This window comes from Lepidochelys olivacea (assembly GCF_965140295.1).
Source record: "Lepidochelys olivacea isolate rLepOli2 genome assembly, chromosome: 4".
In the NCBI taxonomy this organism is placed as follows: domain Eukaryota; kingdom Metazoa; phylum Chordata; order Testudines; family Cheloniidae; genus Lepidochelys; species Lepidochelys olivacea.
Window position 1 is genome coordinate 40,907,609 of NC_140414.1, and position 18,096 is coordinate 40,925,704.

The 18,096-nt window shown below is 40.2% G+C and overlaps 1 protein-coding gene across 1 annotated transcript in view; it reads right to left on the reverse strand.

Moving 5' to 3' along the window:
* Positions 1 to 481: 481 nt before the first annotated feature.
* The window catches only part of ZGRF1 (zinc finger GRF-type containing 1), a gene marked incomplete at its 3' end in the record, with an annotated part of 51,654 nt that continues 34,039 nt past the window's right edge, over positions 482 to 18,096 (reverse strand). The window contains exons 23-30 of the mRNA XM_084627481.1: positions 17,505 to 17,652; positions 16,866 to 16,993; positions 15,846 to 15,969; positions 14,901 to 15,077; positions 14,615 to 14,749; positions 11,151 to 11,412; positions 7,460 to 7,591; positions 482 to 537 (exon numbers count right to left, since the gene is read on the reverse strand). Of these exons, the coding sequence (XP_084483607.1) occupies positions 482 to 537; positions 7,460 to 7,591; positions 11,151 to 11,412; positions 14,615 to 14,749; positions 14,901 to 15,077; positions 15,846 to 15,969; positions 16,866 to 16,993; positions 17,505 to 17,652 (1,162 nt within the window). The remainder of the gene's footprint in view (positions 538 to 7,459; positions 7,592 to 11,150; positions 11,413 to 14,614; positions 14,750 to 14,900; positions 15,078 to 15,845; positions 15,970 to 16,865; positions 16,994 to 17,504; positions 17,653 to 18,096) is intronic.

The window sequence follows — 18,096 nt, forward strand, 5'->3', positions numbered from 1 at the left end:
CAGTGGTGAATGGGCTGCCCACTCTCCAATGGTAATTAATTCCCTATTTCAGTGACCCAATTGTGCTGGGATAGAGCAGTGGGACAGTCCCGCTGCCCCAACCCGCCTTTGTGCCGCTACACGGCTCTCGTGCTTCAACAGCTATGGAAACTCGTTCTTTTGATGTCATTCAAGGAGTTTTCCTTGGGCATCTTCTAAACTTCAAGGACCCTTTTCTTTCTCAAATGCATGAAAAGCAGGGCTAGCTTGACCACCTCTGTAGAATTTAATGATTTGGTGAAAGGGCCTTTTGGGGGGTTGTGTAAGGGGAGAGAGAAAGAAAATTGGGCAGGGGGCTATCCAAACTTGAGCGCACCCACCTCATTCAGCTCCTAATATATACAGATCTTGAAAGCCATCCTTCCTTATTGCACATACTTCTGGGCTTCTCTTGGCCAAGCCATTTTTTCAAAAAACGATCTGCTGGGAAACGTGTATTATTTTACACTCTTGCCACACGTTCGAACAGGAGCACGTTGGCATTGTGCACTCTCAGCCCTGGGGAAAAAATGATTAAGACGGAATTATCAGCCCTTAAAAGGGAAAGCTAAGATGGGTGGAATCAGTTCGGTTCGTGTTATAACCAAGGATGCGCTATTTGCTTTTATATGTTGGGGCTTACGCGGAGCGGAAGAGAAAGTAACAGCTATTCGGTGGCTGCGGAGGGAAGGTGTGAAATAAACACGTGAAGAACATGCAGGGGCGCTGCAAAGCAGTCCCAGCACAAGCAGCTCCTTCTATGTCTTTATACACACTTAAAAAAAAAAACACCCACCTTCGCAAGTCACAGAAACAAGTCCTGAATTCAACTAAGAAAATACAGAGTGAACCATATGGCCAGGGTGGCTCGAGTTGGCTGCATTTTCCCCCAGACAAAGAAGGGATTGAGAGTTGAAGGAAAGGAGAAAAAAACCAACTTTCCGGCTGATGAAGCTGTTGTCTGGAGGCAATGATCCCAAATCTCAAGGCTTTATTCCAGGCTCCGACTGAGACGTGATATGTCATATGATTAGCATCTTTCATATTTACAAGAGTAGTATAGGCTGCCAGTCTTTAGAGAAAGGCGAGAGAAAGAAGGGGCATATGCTGAAATGGATTTAGCATTTGAAAGAGTGAAAAGAGATCGGATAAATACACTTAAACGAGGATTTAGTTTTACTCCTGTTGAGTTCTAATGGATTGTTGATTGAGATTTTAGGGAGCTGTAACAGAGGTGTCAGCAGTAATTTAAAGGAACTATTCAGTCGTCTACTGTTTCTTCTCCTTCCACACTTCACTTATTAATGTCTTCAGTCACTCCCTGGGCCCGAAACACTTATCAAATATGATAGTGCGCGCGCTCTCTCGCAAATTTAAGAAAATGGATAGCTGCAAAGTTTAGGCTGTGTAATGCAGTTCTGTTTTTCACTCACAAAGAACAGCACTTCAGCTTCTGCTGGCAGCAGACTTGCATCAGATTTAAGTCATTATCTGTACTGATGTCGTGTGATTATTCAAATGTTCTTTCTTCACTACCTTTCTTTCTTAAACCTTTGATAGTTCAAGAGGATATTCAGATTGGTCTAGCAGAAAGCAAGAGTACACTGGCACCACCTCGTGGACAATCTTTATTTTATCACAAGATCATTTTTAGGCTCTAGAAGAACGTACAAGTACAATGAACAACACATGCATATTATATTAAATCACGTTGCAAAACCAAGCTTTCTATATGATATACAAGAAATACCAGTTACTGGTTTCAAGTTGTTTCAGAAACTAGGAAGATTGGCTTGAATATCTTAACTAAGTGACTTTTTTCTAAACAACTAATACTTTCAATATAAAACATTATTAGACCTGGGGCCTAGACTTATTCTTTGATTAAAATATATTTTCAAGAAGCTACAAGAGGCTTCTCTGGTGTGTTTTTTTTTTTTGATCATTTTATAAGAAGCTGTTCTGGTTAGTTTCCAGACTTCTTGTACAGGTTTCCTCTTTTATGTCCAGCTCTGTCATGGAATACCATGCTATGAAGTTGTATTCATATCATTCAGGTGGACAGCAGCACTGAAGAGAAAGAATAAGTATTTGTGGGTGGCTAAAGACACATTCTTCTTTTTCAATTCTCACCATAGATTTTATTTTTAATGGGAGTCACGGAGTGTTTCATTTACTCATGAAGGAAAAAATAAAAAAGCTTCAGTGTCTTATCAATGGATTTGCAAGTAAGCCAAGTAAGAACTCTTCTAAGATAGGCCATGCTAAATGATGATGTAATTCTAAAGATCAATTAAATACTTTTCAAAGGTTATTTTTAAAAAAAGGGAAAAATGCATTTTTTTCTTTATAAAAAGCTTACCCAAATTTTGTAGGATTGGCTGAAAGAACCCATGTTCTCAGAGAGTGAAAACACTTTAGTTTTTATTATTGTTTGAAATACTGTGTCTAAAATGTTTATCCACACACCAAAACCACATTTAGGTTACATTCTTATACCCTCAGTCACAATGATTAACATTTCACTCCACAAGTGGTCCCACTGGAAACAAAGCTGCCATTTAATGTGAGTAAGGGTATCATCATCTGGCCCATAAAGAAGATGAGATAATCAGCTTGTGAAACAACCACTTACTAAATCATAGCGAAAATCCCTTTGAAGTCACTGGAAGCAAGAGTTGGCCCAAAGTAAAGAATTACTCCATCCTTTGTAAAAATTCATAAAGGGCTGCCAGCACATGTAATAGATTCAGGTGGTGGCTATGCTTTGTTTCCTGGTATTTAGAGCCTGGGATGATGGCAGTAATATCTTAAGTTTTCCAGCACGGCTACATGAAAAATGCTTTTATCACACCAACTCCTGATAGTCACGGTCACATAAGAATGCATATAACTATCAGCAATTAATATAAGGGCAACAGGAGAGGGGAAGACACTGCATTAATGTATGGTCTGCGAATATACCATCATAACTTAAAAAATTATGTTTTCAGCAAGTATTTAATATCTCAACTACAGCATCAGATAAGGCCGGAAAGGACTTCTTGGATCTACAGAACCTATTCTGCATTACACCCATCACTACGTTATTTGAGCACCCAGTCCAACCTATATGTGTGGTAAATAGCATAAAACACACCATGTGTGAGAGAGATGGATGTTTTCTTTTTCTCCATTAATGATATAGCCATGTGGTATTGCTGGAGATATTGCATATTCTCTCTCCACTAGGTATATTTCCCTCTCAGTTAGTCCTAAACAATGGCTCAGGTCACCAATAACCTGAGTCCTATTTTCAGTGTGTATTTCATTTTGCCCTCTTGCTCTTACCACTGTAATTACTTTCAGTGCTAGATTAAATTACCAGGAATGTATTTAAAACTAGGAAAACAAACTTTAAAACTTCTATTAATTGTTATGTTTCAGAATAGCAACCGTGTTCTTCTGTATCTGCAAAAAGAAAAGGAGTACTTGTGGCACCTTAGCGACTAACAAATTTATTTGAGCATAAGCTTTCGTGAGCTACAGCTCACTTCACACGAAAGCTTATGCTCAAATAAATTTGTTAGTCTCTAAAGGTGCCACAAGTACTCCTTTTCTATTAATTGTTATGATCATTATAACAGTATATACAAAATTTGGCATACTAATTTGAATTGCTGCTTCACACTAAAAATCCTGGTGGCACCTTGGAGACTAACAAATTTATTTGGGCATAAGCTTTCATGGGCCCATGAAAGCTTATGCCCAAATAAATTTGTTAGTCTCCAAGGTGCCACCAGGACTCCTCGTTGTTTTTGCTGATACAGACTAACACGGCTACCACACTGAAAACTAAAAAGCCTGTGTGTTGCCAAACCAGCCAGAGCTTTCTCAGGATGCATGGTTTCATTCCTAGATATAAGTGGCAATAATTAAGCCTGGAGGTCACACAGACACAGATAACCAAAGCTAGATCTGTGTTGGATAGGATGGGGTATAATCTTGTGACTATTTGTAAATGGAAATGGTTGTAGTTTGCTGACATGTCTATTTGAGCATCCCACAGCAATAATTTGTTCCCCGTGTAGGTAGTTACAGACTGCAATCAAATCACCCCCATAACCTTCTCTTTGATAAGCTAAATATATGTGTGTTACAATTTGTTCTGAAAACACGAGTCCTTCTTCACCCTCCAATCCCTATAGGAATTGTCTGATTTATGGTACAACTATTTCTTATTTTCAGGTTTTTAAAAAGGCTGAAATTGATCAGGAGTATCAACAATACATGTGGCAAAAGCATATCCACCATTAGACAGATTCCAGAAAATCCCAAACTTGATATTTATGTTAATAAGGAACACATACGATCAACCATAACTCAGTGCCCCCAGCTACTGGGCCTTCTGATTTTGTGTATAAGAATTACCCCATAGGCAAAATCCCATATCCGGAGTCTCCAGGCATTTCTTTTGAAAGGAGGAAACCATTCACTGTAATGTATACAGGATCATGGTTCCAAGCCAAGTACTAGACTCAAATGGTGGACAATCCCAGAGAACATCTGCAGGGGTCTTCCAATATTCCTTCCAGACTCATGGGTACACATATCAGATGCCTGATGGGGTGAGGAGCAAACTTGGGGCACAGAACAGAACAGGGCACTTTGAGCTCCACAGGGCAGCTATGAAGCTCCTAAAGGTTACTTTCTATGAAGTTTCCAGAGACACCTCTAGGGTGACCACATTTTGTTCCAGTCAGACAACACTACCACTGTGGCTTATCTCAACAACCAAGGGGGAATTTGGGAGCTCGTTTCTACATGTAGAAGCAATGGAGATAATGAAATGGCAGAGAAGAATGCATTTTCCATAAGAGCAATATACATAAAGAGAGAACGGAGTCAGAAGGCAGATGGCTAAGCAGACATGCAGTCAACAGCTCAGATTGGTGTATAAATCAGGACATTGTTAACCTGATTTTACAGAAATACGGCCTCCTGTCAATCTGTTTGCCAGTCAGAAGAACAGAATGTCGACAAAGTACAGTACTTCACATCGGGGGAGCGGATGCCAGGTCCCTGGGGACAGATGCTCGCTTGCACAGATAGCCACAGGACCTGTTTTACACAGTCCCATCTCTTCTACTTCTAGGGAAGGGAATTCAGAAGATAAGGTGAGAAGCAGCAAAAGGCGATAACCCTGGTCTCCTTAACCAGTGTGGAGATAGAACTTTCTTGGCATTAGAACTCTCCAATGCATCTACCAGTGAGACTGGTTATTCTTCACCAAGGTCCTATCCTCCATCCAGGCCGTCTACTCAGACTATCTACCAAAGTGATTGGGACTCTCCTCTCTTCCAGAAAGGATTAATTAGTAAATAATTTCCTCCTTTGTCAGGAAAAGATATAGCTCAAAACAAAAAACTCAAGTACCCTGGCATCTCAGCTATTCTGGACTTTCTTCAGGACCGTATAGACCAATTACTTCAGCCAACCACCACAGTGCATCAGGTGTCAGCCATATGTAGTATCTGACATGCAGATACTTGGCAGGGAATCCTCAAGTATCCAGATTTCTCAGGACTATCAGATTTGTTAGACCTGCAGTTAGCCCAATCTCTCCCAAATGGGACCTACCACTGCTGCTGAAAGCCCTCACCCACCTTTTTGAACTACTGACATCCGTCACTCCCTTCTATTAATTCCATCAAAACCTATTTCTGGTCACTATCACATCTGCTAGATCAGTCTCGGAGTTGGCAGCGTTATCCAAGCACTGATTCATAGACTTTAGACTCTGATGACAAGGTGGTATTAAGATTCACATAATCTTTCTTGCCAAAAGTGAGCTCATGTTTCCATGCCTCACATTAGGGCATCCTACAAAAAACTGTGGCATAATCAGGATGTTTGTAGATCCCTAAAGAGCTATCAAGCATATCAAATTGACAATAAGATCGGGCTCCTTGTTCATCTCCTTTCATCCGAAGTGTCAATGGCTCCAGGTAGCCATTTCCAAACCATTTCTGGTCAGACGGATCAAGTTATGCTTCGTAGAGTTGTACAATGTATCAAGAGCACTTGTTCCTGATAGAATCAAGGGACGCTCCACAAGGTCTATGGTGACTTCATGGGCAGAAAGAGCCTATACTTCCACTGAGTTCTGTAGTGCAGCAACATGGTCCTCTATTAATGCCTTTATTAGACACTATAAGGTGGAATTTCTATCTTCCACAGAGGCTTCCTACATAGCCTTAATCATTCCCATAACTTTCTCTGAGCCCCTTATAATTCTGTGATATGGTTTTGGAGATGGGATGGCTAGTACTGCACACAGTATTCCAGAGGAAGTGGCACCACTATTTCACATAATATCATTATAATATTTTCCATCTTATTCTTCATTCCATTCCTTATGCATCCTAACATCTTATTTGTTTTTTATTTTTTCTGACTGCAGCTGCACATTGAGCAAAGGTCTTCATTGAGTTGTCCACAATTATGCCCATGTCCCTTTCCTGAGCTAATACAGTTAATTTAGAACCTGTATGATGTATGAGTAATTCAAATTTCCCCTTCCAATGTGCATCATTTTGCAATTATCAACATAGAATTTCATCTGCCATTGTGTTGCCCATTCACCTACCTATAGTAGGTCACTATGGAGTTACTCTATCTTCCTTAGACTTGACTAGCACATAAAATTTTGTGTGGTCTGCAAATTTTGCTACCTCGCTGCTTCAACTCTCTCTCTCTTGATTGTTGTTAAACATATTAAACAACACTGGACCTAGTACAGAACCTTGAGGCACCCTTGTATTAATCTTTTGCGATGATTAATGATTTATTCCTACTGTTTGTTTCCTGCTTCTAAGCTAGTTTTTGGTACATGACAATATTTTGCTTCTAAAACTACATAGTTTTTGAGTAGTCTCTAAAATCTCTGAGAGATTGTCATAGGCCTTTTGAGAGACTAAAGTAAGTGTCAACTTTTCTCTTCTGTCCACTACTCACTAACATCTTTAAAGAATTCTAATAGATTACTGAGAACATTTTTCTTTGCAGAAACTGTGCTGGTTAGACCATATCTAATGTTCCAGGTGTTTTGTTATTCTCTCTGTAATTATTGTTTCAACCAATTTGCAGGTATAGATATAAGGCTTACTACTGGCCTGTAACTTCCAGGATCACTCCCAGGGCCTTTTAAAGTTAGATCTATCATCTAAACTAGGGAGTTAACAGAGAGAGACAATGCAAGTTACAGTGCTCTTAAATTTAAGGACTTCAGTTGTCAAGCAATTAGATGTAATTATTTTAGTGGTTCATATATGGAGTAAATACAGAGGTATGCGTGCACTGGAATATAAAAAAATTATGTTACAAATGCTTATTTATTATATTATACTATCTATTTAAAATATTCTTTGGCGTTACATAGAAAAGCATACAATTTTTATACCTTTTTCCTGCTGTGAAAGAGATTTTTTTCTTTTTCTTTTGCTTATTCTTTCTTTTTTCTCCAAGTAATATTTAAGAATGTTGTTCAGTTGTTCCTCATACTGGCTTACATGTTGCAATCCATTCTCTCTTCCTAAAAGCAGTCACACAGGACAATTACACCTTACGTTGCAACATCTATCATACAATCATATTGTCGTGATGAAAATATCTAATTCCCAAAACACACCAAAAGGAAATGTTTCCCTAACCTTGAAAACTGGATTTCTGCAAGGAGCCTAACCATTATAAATCAATGGGGCTCTTCTTCTAATGTCAACAGCTAGTTAACTAATTTAGTGGGTAGAGTTTTGGCATCCAACTCTTCTCTGGCAGCAGATCCTACCTCTTTTCTTTTTTTTTTCCCCACCAGCTGAGAACGGCTGTAGCACCTCCTAACATGCTAACTCACTGTTTCTCAAAGTGTGTGGTGTGCCCCACACATGGGTGTACAAAAGCGTAGCTGAGGGTGTCAGTTGTACTTTAGCTTTCAGAGTAGCAGCCGTGTTAGTCTGTATTCGCAAAAAGAAAAGGATGCATCCGATGAAGTGAGCTGTAGCTCACGAAAGCTTATGCTCAAATAAATTAGTTAGTCTCTAAGGTGCCACAAGTTGTATTTTAGAGTCTCCGTTTTCATTTTTAAAAGTCTCTGGCTGTCACTGTTTCAAGGAAAACTTTAAAGATCTGATGATGGGAATATGGCCTGGTCTATGGTGCTCAGGGGTGTGAAAAATCCACATCCAAGTGCTGTAGCTATGCCAACCCAACCCCAGGAGGACACACAGCAAAGTCAATGGAAGATTGTTTCAGTTGACCTAGTTATCGTCATCTGGGAGGCGGTATTCCTACAGTGACAGCATTTCCATTGCTATAGACTGCATCTACATTACAGGGGTTATACTGGCATAGCTGTCGTGTTGTAGTTATGCCACTAGAGTTCCCATAGTGTAAACATGGCCTATAATTGATTCAGTAATGTCTGCCTGAGTTTGCAGAGAGCCTGAAACAATAGCTTTGAGGTGTGAACTGCCTCGTTTATTTTATTGGGACTAACTCAGATGCCAATGATATTTCAGATGTCAACACAGAATCATAGAACTGGAAGGGACCTCGAGAGGCAATCTAGTCCAGTCCCTGCACTCAAGGCAGGACTAAGTATTATCTAGACCAGTGGTTCCCAGACTTGTTCCACCGCTTGTGCAGGGAAAGCCCCTGGTGGGCCGGGCCAGTTTGTTTACCTGCCGCGTCTGCAGGTTCGGCCGATTGCGGCTCCCACTGGCTCCAGGCCAATGGGAGCTGCTGGAAGCAGCGCAGGCTGAGGGACATACTGGCCGCCACTTCCAGCAGCTCCCATTGGCCTGGAGCAGTGAACTGCGGCCAGTGGGAGCTGCCATCGCCCAAACCTGTGGACGTGGCAGGTAAACAAACCGGCCCGGCCCGCCAGGAGCTTTCCCTGCACAAGCGGTGGAACAAGTTTGGGAACCACTAATCTAGACCATCCCTGACAGGTGTTTGTCCAACCTGCTCTTAAAAATCCCCAATAATGGAAATTCCACAACCTCCCTAGGCAACTTATTCCAGTGATTAACCACTCTGACAGTTAGAAAGTTTTTCCTAATGTCCAATCTAAATGGGCTGCAAATTAAGCCCATTGCTTCTTGCCTATCCTCAGAGGTTAAGAAGAACAATTTTTCTCCCTCCTCCTTGTAATAACCTTTTATGTACTTGAAAACCGTTATGTCTTCTCTCAGTCTTCTCTTCTCCAGACTAAATAAACCCAATTTCTTTCCATCTTCCCTCACAAGTCATGTTTTCTAGACCTTTAATAATTTTTATTGCTCTTCTCTGGACGTTCTCCAATTTATCCACATCTTTCCTGAAATGTGGCGCCCAGAACTGGACACAATACTCCAGTTGAGGCCTAATCAGCGTGGAGTAAAGTGAAAGAATTACTTCTCATGTCTTGCTCACAATACTCCTGCTAATACATCCCAGAATGATGTTTGCTTTTTTGTAACAGCGTTACACTATGACACCCAGATCCCTTTCCACAGTACTCTTTCCTTCATAAACATACAGATAAGGGTAGCATAAAATCCCTCCTGGGCAGCTGTCCTAAATCTTTACCTGTAAGGGGTTAAGAAGCTCAAATAACCTGGTTGGCACCTGACCAAAAGGACCAATAAGGGAAGAAAATACTTTAAAATCGGAGGGGGGTTTGTTTGTGCTCTTTTTGTTTGTTCCCTCTCCAGCCGGAGAGAGAAGCCAACAGGGACAACATCTCCTGAAAATATACCTGGAATAATCCATCTAAGAATTACAAAAATTGTAAGTGAGGCAAGGAAATGTGTTAGGTTATCTTTTGTTTTTAGCTTGTGAATTTTCCCTATGCTAAGAGGTAGTTTTATTCCTGTTTTTTTGTAACTGTGAAGCTGAGTCCAGAGGGGAGTCCTCTGTGTTTTAAATCTTTTTATTATCCCGTAAAGTTACCTTCCATGCTGATTTTGCAGGTGTGATTTTTTTACTTTATAATAAAGCTCGTCTTTTAAGAACCTGATTGATTTTAGTGTCCTAAAGATAGAGGGTTTGATCTGTGCTTACATTGTAACCAATTGGTTGGTATATTATTCTCAAGCCTCTCCAGGAAAGGGGGTGAAGGGACTTGGGGGGATATTTTGGGGGAACAGGGACTCCAAGTGACCCTTTCCTGAATTTTTGTGTAAAATCACTTGGTGGTGGCAGCAATACTGTCCAAGGACAAGGAAAGGAATGTGTGTCGGGGAAGTTTTTAACCTAAGCTGTAGAATATAAGCTTAGGGGGTCTTTCATGCAGGTCCCCACATCTGTACCCCAGAGTTCAGAGTGGGGCGGGAACCCTGACAGCAGTCATTTCCCAAGGAACTGGAGTAGACTCTGGGGTAGGAAGCTCCCTTTTCATCACTAAAACTTTTTTTCAAAATCTACAGCTAGGGAATTAGAGGGAAGACAGGAAATATAACCAAAGAGGAAAGCTGCAAGTTTTAGCTCTAATTATGCTGCTTGTTGTGTTGGAGGGGAGAAGAGCCTTAGTTGCCAAAAGGAGAGATTTCAGTGAGTGAGGAGGGAAGATGGACAAGAGGAAGTCCCTGTATTGATAAGAGAGAGCTAAGTGGAGGGACTGATGGCTAAAAGGTCAAATTCAACAGGTGCATAGGGCTGAGGTTTGAACTGCAGAGTCTGTAAGGACTTCAGGCCCCTACCCATATTGTACCTTGTGCTGGGTTTCAGCTGTGCAACCACAGGCCCTGGGGGTTGCCTGGTGTTGGGCAGTTTGGTGGACCTCACTTCTTGAGGATTTCACTTCCTCTTTTCACCTCACTTGACTGAGTGATGTGATTGTTACAGGGGTAGAGAAGACCAATGAGAAGATGGGAGCTGCTCCATTAGAGGAGCTGGCTGTTAATACTTTTTTTTGACTTGTTGGCTACCTGCTGATATCAGGAAAAGAAAGAGCAGCCTCATACCTGCAAACTGATTACAGGCTGCTAAGCATAAATAACTGTTTGCAGATACACTGCAGACATTTAAATAAGGTGCAATACAGTTTTATTACAGCCAGAAAAAAACTATACCAATTAAGAGGTGGTTTTAAAATTAAAAATATTAATTTTTACCTTCACAGTGGTGAATTACGCGTCCCCATAGTTTGTTCTTACGCAAACAGGCCAGATTTCCCACAATCAACAAATGCCTCTTTCCTCTTGTCAGAGCAACATTCATTCTATTTTCTGAGTCTATGAACCCAACTTGTTTTGTTCTCACACACAACAAAACAATGATTTCCTTTTCTGCTCCTTGGAATGCATCTACAGTAGACACTTGGATGGCTTTAATCTCAAGAGCATCTGAGTGTACAGCACTAAGTAAATTATAAATCTGTGGACAAAAGAAGTTGATGAAGAGTCATTGGTTTATAAATATACTAGTTACATAGTCACACTCATTCATGTCTCCAATAAAAATACTGCTGAGGAGTCTGAGTCTACTCACATTAAACGAACTAGCAACTCTATTGATTATATATTACAGGAGTACCTCCATCAAGTGCTAACACAAAATTTTGCATTGAGTCTATCCTGACACAACATCCATATGTCTAATGAGGGACAGCATTCCTTCCTGGCAACCAGACAGCCCAACATAAGACTTTGAGGACAGAGTGACAGGTACATATGACATACAACTCCTCATTTGCTAAATAGAGAGCACCATGTTAGACACAATGATTCCATTCCTGGCATACATAATCAATTCACAATGGGCTTCCCATCCATTAGTTAAAATTAGAGAGGTTCTGATGTATTATCAGTCAGTTTTCTATAATGCTGATTACACTTGGGGGAGGGAATGAACCAAATTTCTGAGGCAGTGAATCTCAGCTGTATGAATTAACACAATCCTTCTGAGTTGTTTATTAGCAAAGTTATGCAAATTTATGTAAATATGTTTAACAGCAAAGTAAATGCCAACTTTGGTCTATCTATGATCAAATGTTGTTTAGCGCTCCTTCCTCACTATTGAGTCCACCAGGAAAAAAAAATCCAGATTGCTCAGTTCAAAGACACACTGTTTATAACAAGATATATTCTTTTGGAAGAAACAACTATATAAACATTACCATTTTTAATAAAGAATAGAAACTTACATTATGAAGAAAAATACTTTATTGCAACTTCTTAAGAACAGCCATACAGGGTCAGTATCCTGTCCCCTGAGAGCTGCTTTAGAGGGAATGAACAGAACTGGGCAATTTCAGTTGTCCAGTCCCAGCTTCTGGCAGGTGGAGGTTTGGAACACTCAAAGAATGGGGTTGGGTCCCTGACCATCTCAGCTAATAGCCACTGATGGACCTATCCTCCATGAACTTTTCTAATTCTTTTTTGAACCCAGTTATACTTATGGCCATCACAACATCCCCTGGCAATAAAGTTCCACAGGCTGACGGTGTGAAGAAGTATTTCCTTTTGTTTTACACTTACTGTTTATTATTTGAATCAAGTGATCCCTAGTTGTTGTGTTATGTGAAGGGGTAAATAACACTTTTCCTGTAACTTTCTCCACACCACTCATGATTTTATAGACCTCTATCACTTCCTGCTTTAGTCATCTCTTTTCTAAGATGAACAGTGACAGTCTCTTTAATCTCTCCTCATAGGAAAGCTGTTCCATACCCCGATCACTTTTGTTACCCTTCTCTGTACTTTTTCCAATTCTTTTTAATGAGACAGGGTGCCCAGAACTGCACACTGTATTCAAGGTGTGGGCATACAATGGATTTAGATATTGGTATCATGATCGTTTCTGTTTTATTACTTATCCCTTTCCTAATGGTTTCTAGCATTGTTAGCTTTTTTGACTGCTGCTGCACACTGAATAGATGTTTTCAGAGAACTATCCACAATGACTCCAAGATCTTTCTTGAGTGCCAACAGCTAATTTAGACCCCATCATTTTGTATGCGTCGTTGGATTATTTTTTCCAATGTAAATTACTTTGCACTTATCAACATTGAATTCCATCTGCCATTTTGTGGCCCAGTCACTCAGTGTTATGAGATCCCTTTGTAACGCTTCAGTGTTTTTGGACTTAACTGTTTTGAGTAGTTTTGTATTGTCTGCAAATTTTGCCACCTCACTGTTCATCCCCTTTTCTCCTTTCATTTATTGATATGTTGAATAGCACAGGTCCCAGTACAGATCGTTGGGGGAACCCTGCTATTTACCTCTCTCCACTGTGAAAACTGACCATTTATTCCTACCCTTTGTTTCCTATCTTTTAACCAGTAACTGATCTATGACAGGACCTTCCCTCTTATCCCATGATTGCTTAGTTTACTTAAGAGCCTTTGGTGAGGGCCTTGCCAAAGGTTTTCTGTGTATTATATCCACTGGATCACCATTGTCCACATGCTTGTTGACACACTAAAATAATTCTAATAGACTGGGGCATAATTTCCCTTTAGAAAAGCAGTGTTGACTTTTTCCCAACACATTGTGGTCATCTGTGTGTCTGATAATTCTGTTCTTTACTATAGTTTTAACCCCATTTGCCTGGTACTGAAATTAGGCTTAACAGCCTGTCATGCTTACCTCTGGAGCCGGTTTTAAAAATCGCCATTATATTAGTCATTCCGCAATTTCATATTTGAGTTCCTTCAGAACTCTTGGGTGAATACCATCTGGTTCTGGTGATTTATTACTGCTGAATTTATAAATTTGTTCCAAAACCTCCTCAATCTGGGACAGTTCCTCAGATTTGTCACCTAAAAAGAATGGCTCTGGTGTGTGGATCTCCCCCACACCCTCTGCAGTGAAGACTCATGCAAAGAATTCAATTAGCTTCTCCATAAGTCTTCCTTGAGTGCTCCTTCAGCATCTCAATCATCCAGGGGCCCCCACTGACTGTTTAGTAGGCTTCTGATGTACTTTAGGACTAAATCAGAAATTGCCTCTTCCCTTGTGGGCTTCAGGACAAACTATTCCAAGAAACAGTCATTTATGTTGTCTGAAATTTTATCTCTGCATCTATTCCTGAGATAACATATCCAGTCAATATGAGGATAGTTGAAAACCCTAATTATTTCTGAGTTTTCTGCCTTTGTAGCTTCTCTAATCTCCCTTAGCATTTCACAATCACTGTCACCATCCTGGTCAGGTGGTCGCTAGTATATTCCTACTGTTATACTCTTATTGTTCAAACATGGAATTCCTATCCAGAGAGATTCTCTGGTGTAGTCTGATTCATTGAGAAGTTTTATTATATTTGCGTTAATGCTTTCTTTCACTTATAGTGCCACTCCCCTACGTGCGCAACTTACTCTGTCATTCCATATATTTTTATCTCGTGCTATTACTGTGTGCCAGTGATTATCCTCATTCCACCATGTTTCTGTGACGCCTATTATATCAATATTCTCATTTACTGCCAGGCACTTTAGGTCACCGATCCTAGTATTTAAACTTCTAGCAGTTGTATATAAGCACTTGTACATTTTATCAATATTCAGTTGCTTGCCCTCATGTATTACATTTAAATGGGACTCATTTACGGTTGACTGTTCATCACTTCTTGTACATACCTTATACATCTGTGACTTATATAGTGTAATCACCCCAATTATGGATCCGTCTATTCCACTTGCAATCAGAGACTGGATAAGCTTGATTATAAAACAAACTTCTGCCATATTATAAAAGCTATTATCTCTTTCAATCTGGAGATGGGAAAGAGATTTCAAATTATGCTCTGCTGAAAGGCTATTTAAAAAAACATTTAGCCATCCAAGGATAATGCAAAAACCCTAACAAGTAAAATCCCAAACCAAGATATCTATTGACTACTTTTGAAGTTATTTAAAAACCTACCTGCTCTGTCCCATTAACATTAAAGAAACATAGTGTTGGAAGCCAATCCAATAGTGGACTTCTGTCCATCTCTGAAATGCCATCCAACAGATTTCCTTCATAGAACAGATCATTGACTACAGCACTAATAGCAGGGTGACAGCGATACTGTGTCCTAAGAAAGACTGCATCATGTCCCTAAAGAAATGCAACACAAAAAATATGAAGAAAATGTAAATAGTTGCTAATCACTGGGAAATTGCTTAATAATTTATATCAATCAAGCAACTAATAGAAAAGAGTTATTTAGATCAGTGGTCCCCAACCTTTTTTGCTCGTGCGCCCCCCCCACATTTATCTGGTCTGTGTCCCCCCAGAAGCCAGAGTTGGGGGCCTGGAGCAGGACCAGAGCCGTGGTGGGAGCTGGGGCTAGGGCCAGGAGCAGAGCTGGGGGCAGCGTGGAGCTGGGTGGCGCTCCCTTACCACTCCCGCGTGGGGGCTGACCCGGGCCTCCCCATGCACCATCCCCAAATGTTCCTCCACACCCCCCTAGGGGACATGCCCCACAGTTTGGGGATCACTGACTTACTCTATAGTAAAAAACAAATAGAGATTAAACTATTAAGATCCAGTTGTGTCCCTGGATACATTCCTGAAGCTCTCACTGATGTTTATGGAAACTGTACCTGCATAACTGAGGACAGAAGCTGGCAAGTATACTGTAATTCACTCCCATTTTATTCACGCACATGATGTTTTCAAGCTTCTATGAGGGGTTCAATTATTGATAAGTAATACTTACAGAAAAAAAAATCTGGATAAAACGACAAAAAATCACTCTCCTACTAAGATGCATTTAGATTAACTGCCTCAGAGAACACGGGAGTGAAATCCTGGCACCACTAAATTCAACAGGGCCTGGATTTCATCCCATATCTTTTAAAAGATGTGTTTAGCAGCACATACCATCAAGCAAAGCCGGTCAAAGAGAGTCTGCTCCAATCCATTATCATGAGCACCTTCAGACCCTGGAATAATTGGTGGAAGCTGCTTAGGGTCTCCAACTAGAATCAGCTTTTCACACTCAAACCTGCAATCAGTATTCCAATGAAAATCCAAAACACAAACTCTAATTGTTGTTAGTACTGTAATTAATTCATTTTACAATGTGGTTCACTTTATAATTAGCAGTTTGCTTTGTACTGGGCTCCTCTTCTATTAACCCCTTGTGACAGAGTGAACTGTCACATGGGAGAAAAAACAAAAACAAAAAAAACCCCAACCCCACAAGCAGGTGACTCCAATTAACCTCTTAGGGGCTGCTAAGAGTGGGAGGGGTCTGGGCCAATATAAATCAGACATAGCTCATTCCAAGGGAAGTGAGAAGGAGAGGTAATATCCAAGAAGACTGAGATGCTGAAGGAGGCAAAACAGTGTCAGAAAGGGGAAGGGGAAGAAAACAAAATCACCTGGGCGAAAATGTTCCCAGTTTAGGAACAGTTGGGCACAGGCTGGGGCTTGCCTCCCTAGGAAACCTTGGACTTGCCTGAGAGAAGATAATTCATGGGAAATGGGGCTAAAGACTTTGGGTGTAGATGACGGTAAACTCAATAGTGATACACCTCTTTTAAAAGTACTCCCACATTCTCTCTAGTATCTTTTTTCTCCCCCCACCTCTTCTGTGATGGTGAGATCATCCTGGCCCCCCAGGCAATGGCTTAGTGACATGTGGAATTCGGGGCTTAGCTGGCCAAGTCATATTCATGATTAAATTCCTGGAGCTTTTAAGAATCCACCAATTCACACACCTCCTTTGTCAACTGAATTAAATGGGTGTCCACTTAATGCATACTAGTCCAGACTTTGTTTTCTTGATGAGTGCAAATTAATTATGTTCTTAAAATACCAAAGTGTGATCGTTATTTAAAGTTGTCAGTATTAGCTAAAAGTCATTGCTAAACCGAAATCTAAACAGTTGATTTGTACCTTGCAATGGGAAGGAGAGAAACAGGTTCTGTCATCTGACTGCACTCATCCAGTACCACCACAGGAAACTTAAGGTCATTCATGGAAGGGAATGGGCAGGCAGCACAGGTTGCTCCAACCACTCTCACCTTTGTGATGGGGTGTGTGGGGAAGAGATTTAATAACCTACACAAATACATTGCTACTGATTCCATGATAGCATAAGTTACATAATTAAATTTCCATCTCTCTAGGCATTTCTAGTATACCCATCACTGTGGTATACAGACACCAAAGACTGAAGTTCAACTTCTATAACATCTGGTACACATGCTTCTTCAAAGCTGCATTAACAGTTTTGCCCCCTCCCCCACAATTAAATATTTTATATTACATTTAAGGTTCCAGCGGACACCTCTTATCTTGTGATTCCCTTTCTTTAATACATTTAAAGTAGAACTCAATCATACAACCTTCATTTACTAAAGTATTTTGGAAAAAAACTTGTCAGGGTCTAGAATATATCTCATTCTATACGAGTATAAGGCTTTGGCAGCATCAGACATCAGAGGGGACTGCCAGTTTATACATGCTTGGCCTCTCAAGTAAAGACTTCTAAACTGTTTATTCTCTCTTCTTTCAATCAGTGTGTTTAAGTACCTGTTGCAGAATAGCTTTATTGGTTCCCAGCTTATGATGATCAATACTCTTCCTCACATATATTTTTTCTGCTGGAGTTAAATCTTTTTTCATCAAGGCAAGCAGTTCTTTTAATTGTTCATTTTCACTTCCAGAGCCTGCATGTAAGCTTTAAAAATATTTTGAAATGAGTTATGAATATTGAATATAACTGCTTTTAGCACTCAAATACAGGAAGTATATAAAATAGTTATAGTCACTACTTCAGTATGATTGATTTAGTTAATGTTTGTAAATCTTCACAATACCCATGTGAGATATGTTTGTTTCTTCCATTATACAATGGAGAGAATCTTACCTAAGTCATGAGTGCCCAAAGCCACGTAGCAAGTTAGCTGCAGTCTGGATTAGAACTGAGGAGCTTGTTTTTCATTCTTATGCAGGCATGTTTATATATGATATCTGAGTGTAACACTCAGCTGGCGATTCTGAGTAATTGAACACTTTTCCAAGCTCTTTAAGTTCATACTATGCTTTGTTAACTTAAATTGCACAGAAAATGCTATCTAGATCACTTCTGCTTAAATCATACCAACTTTTAAACAGATGTCTA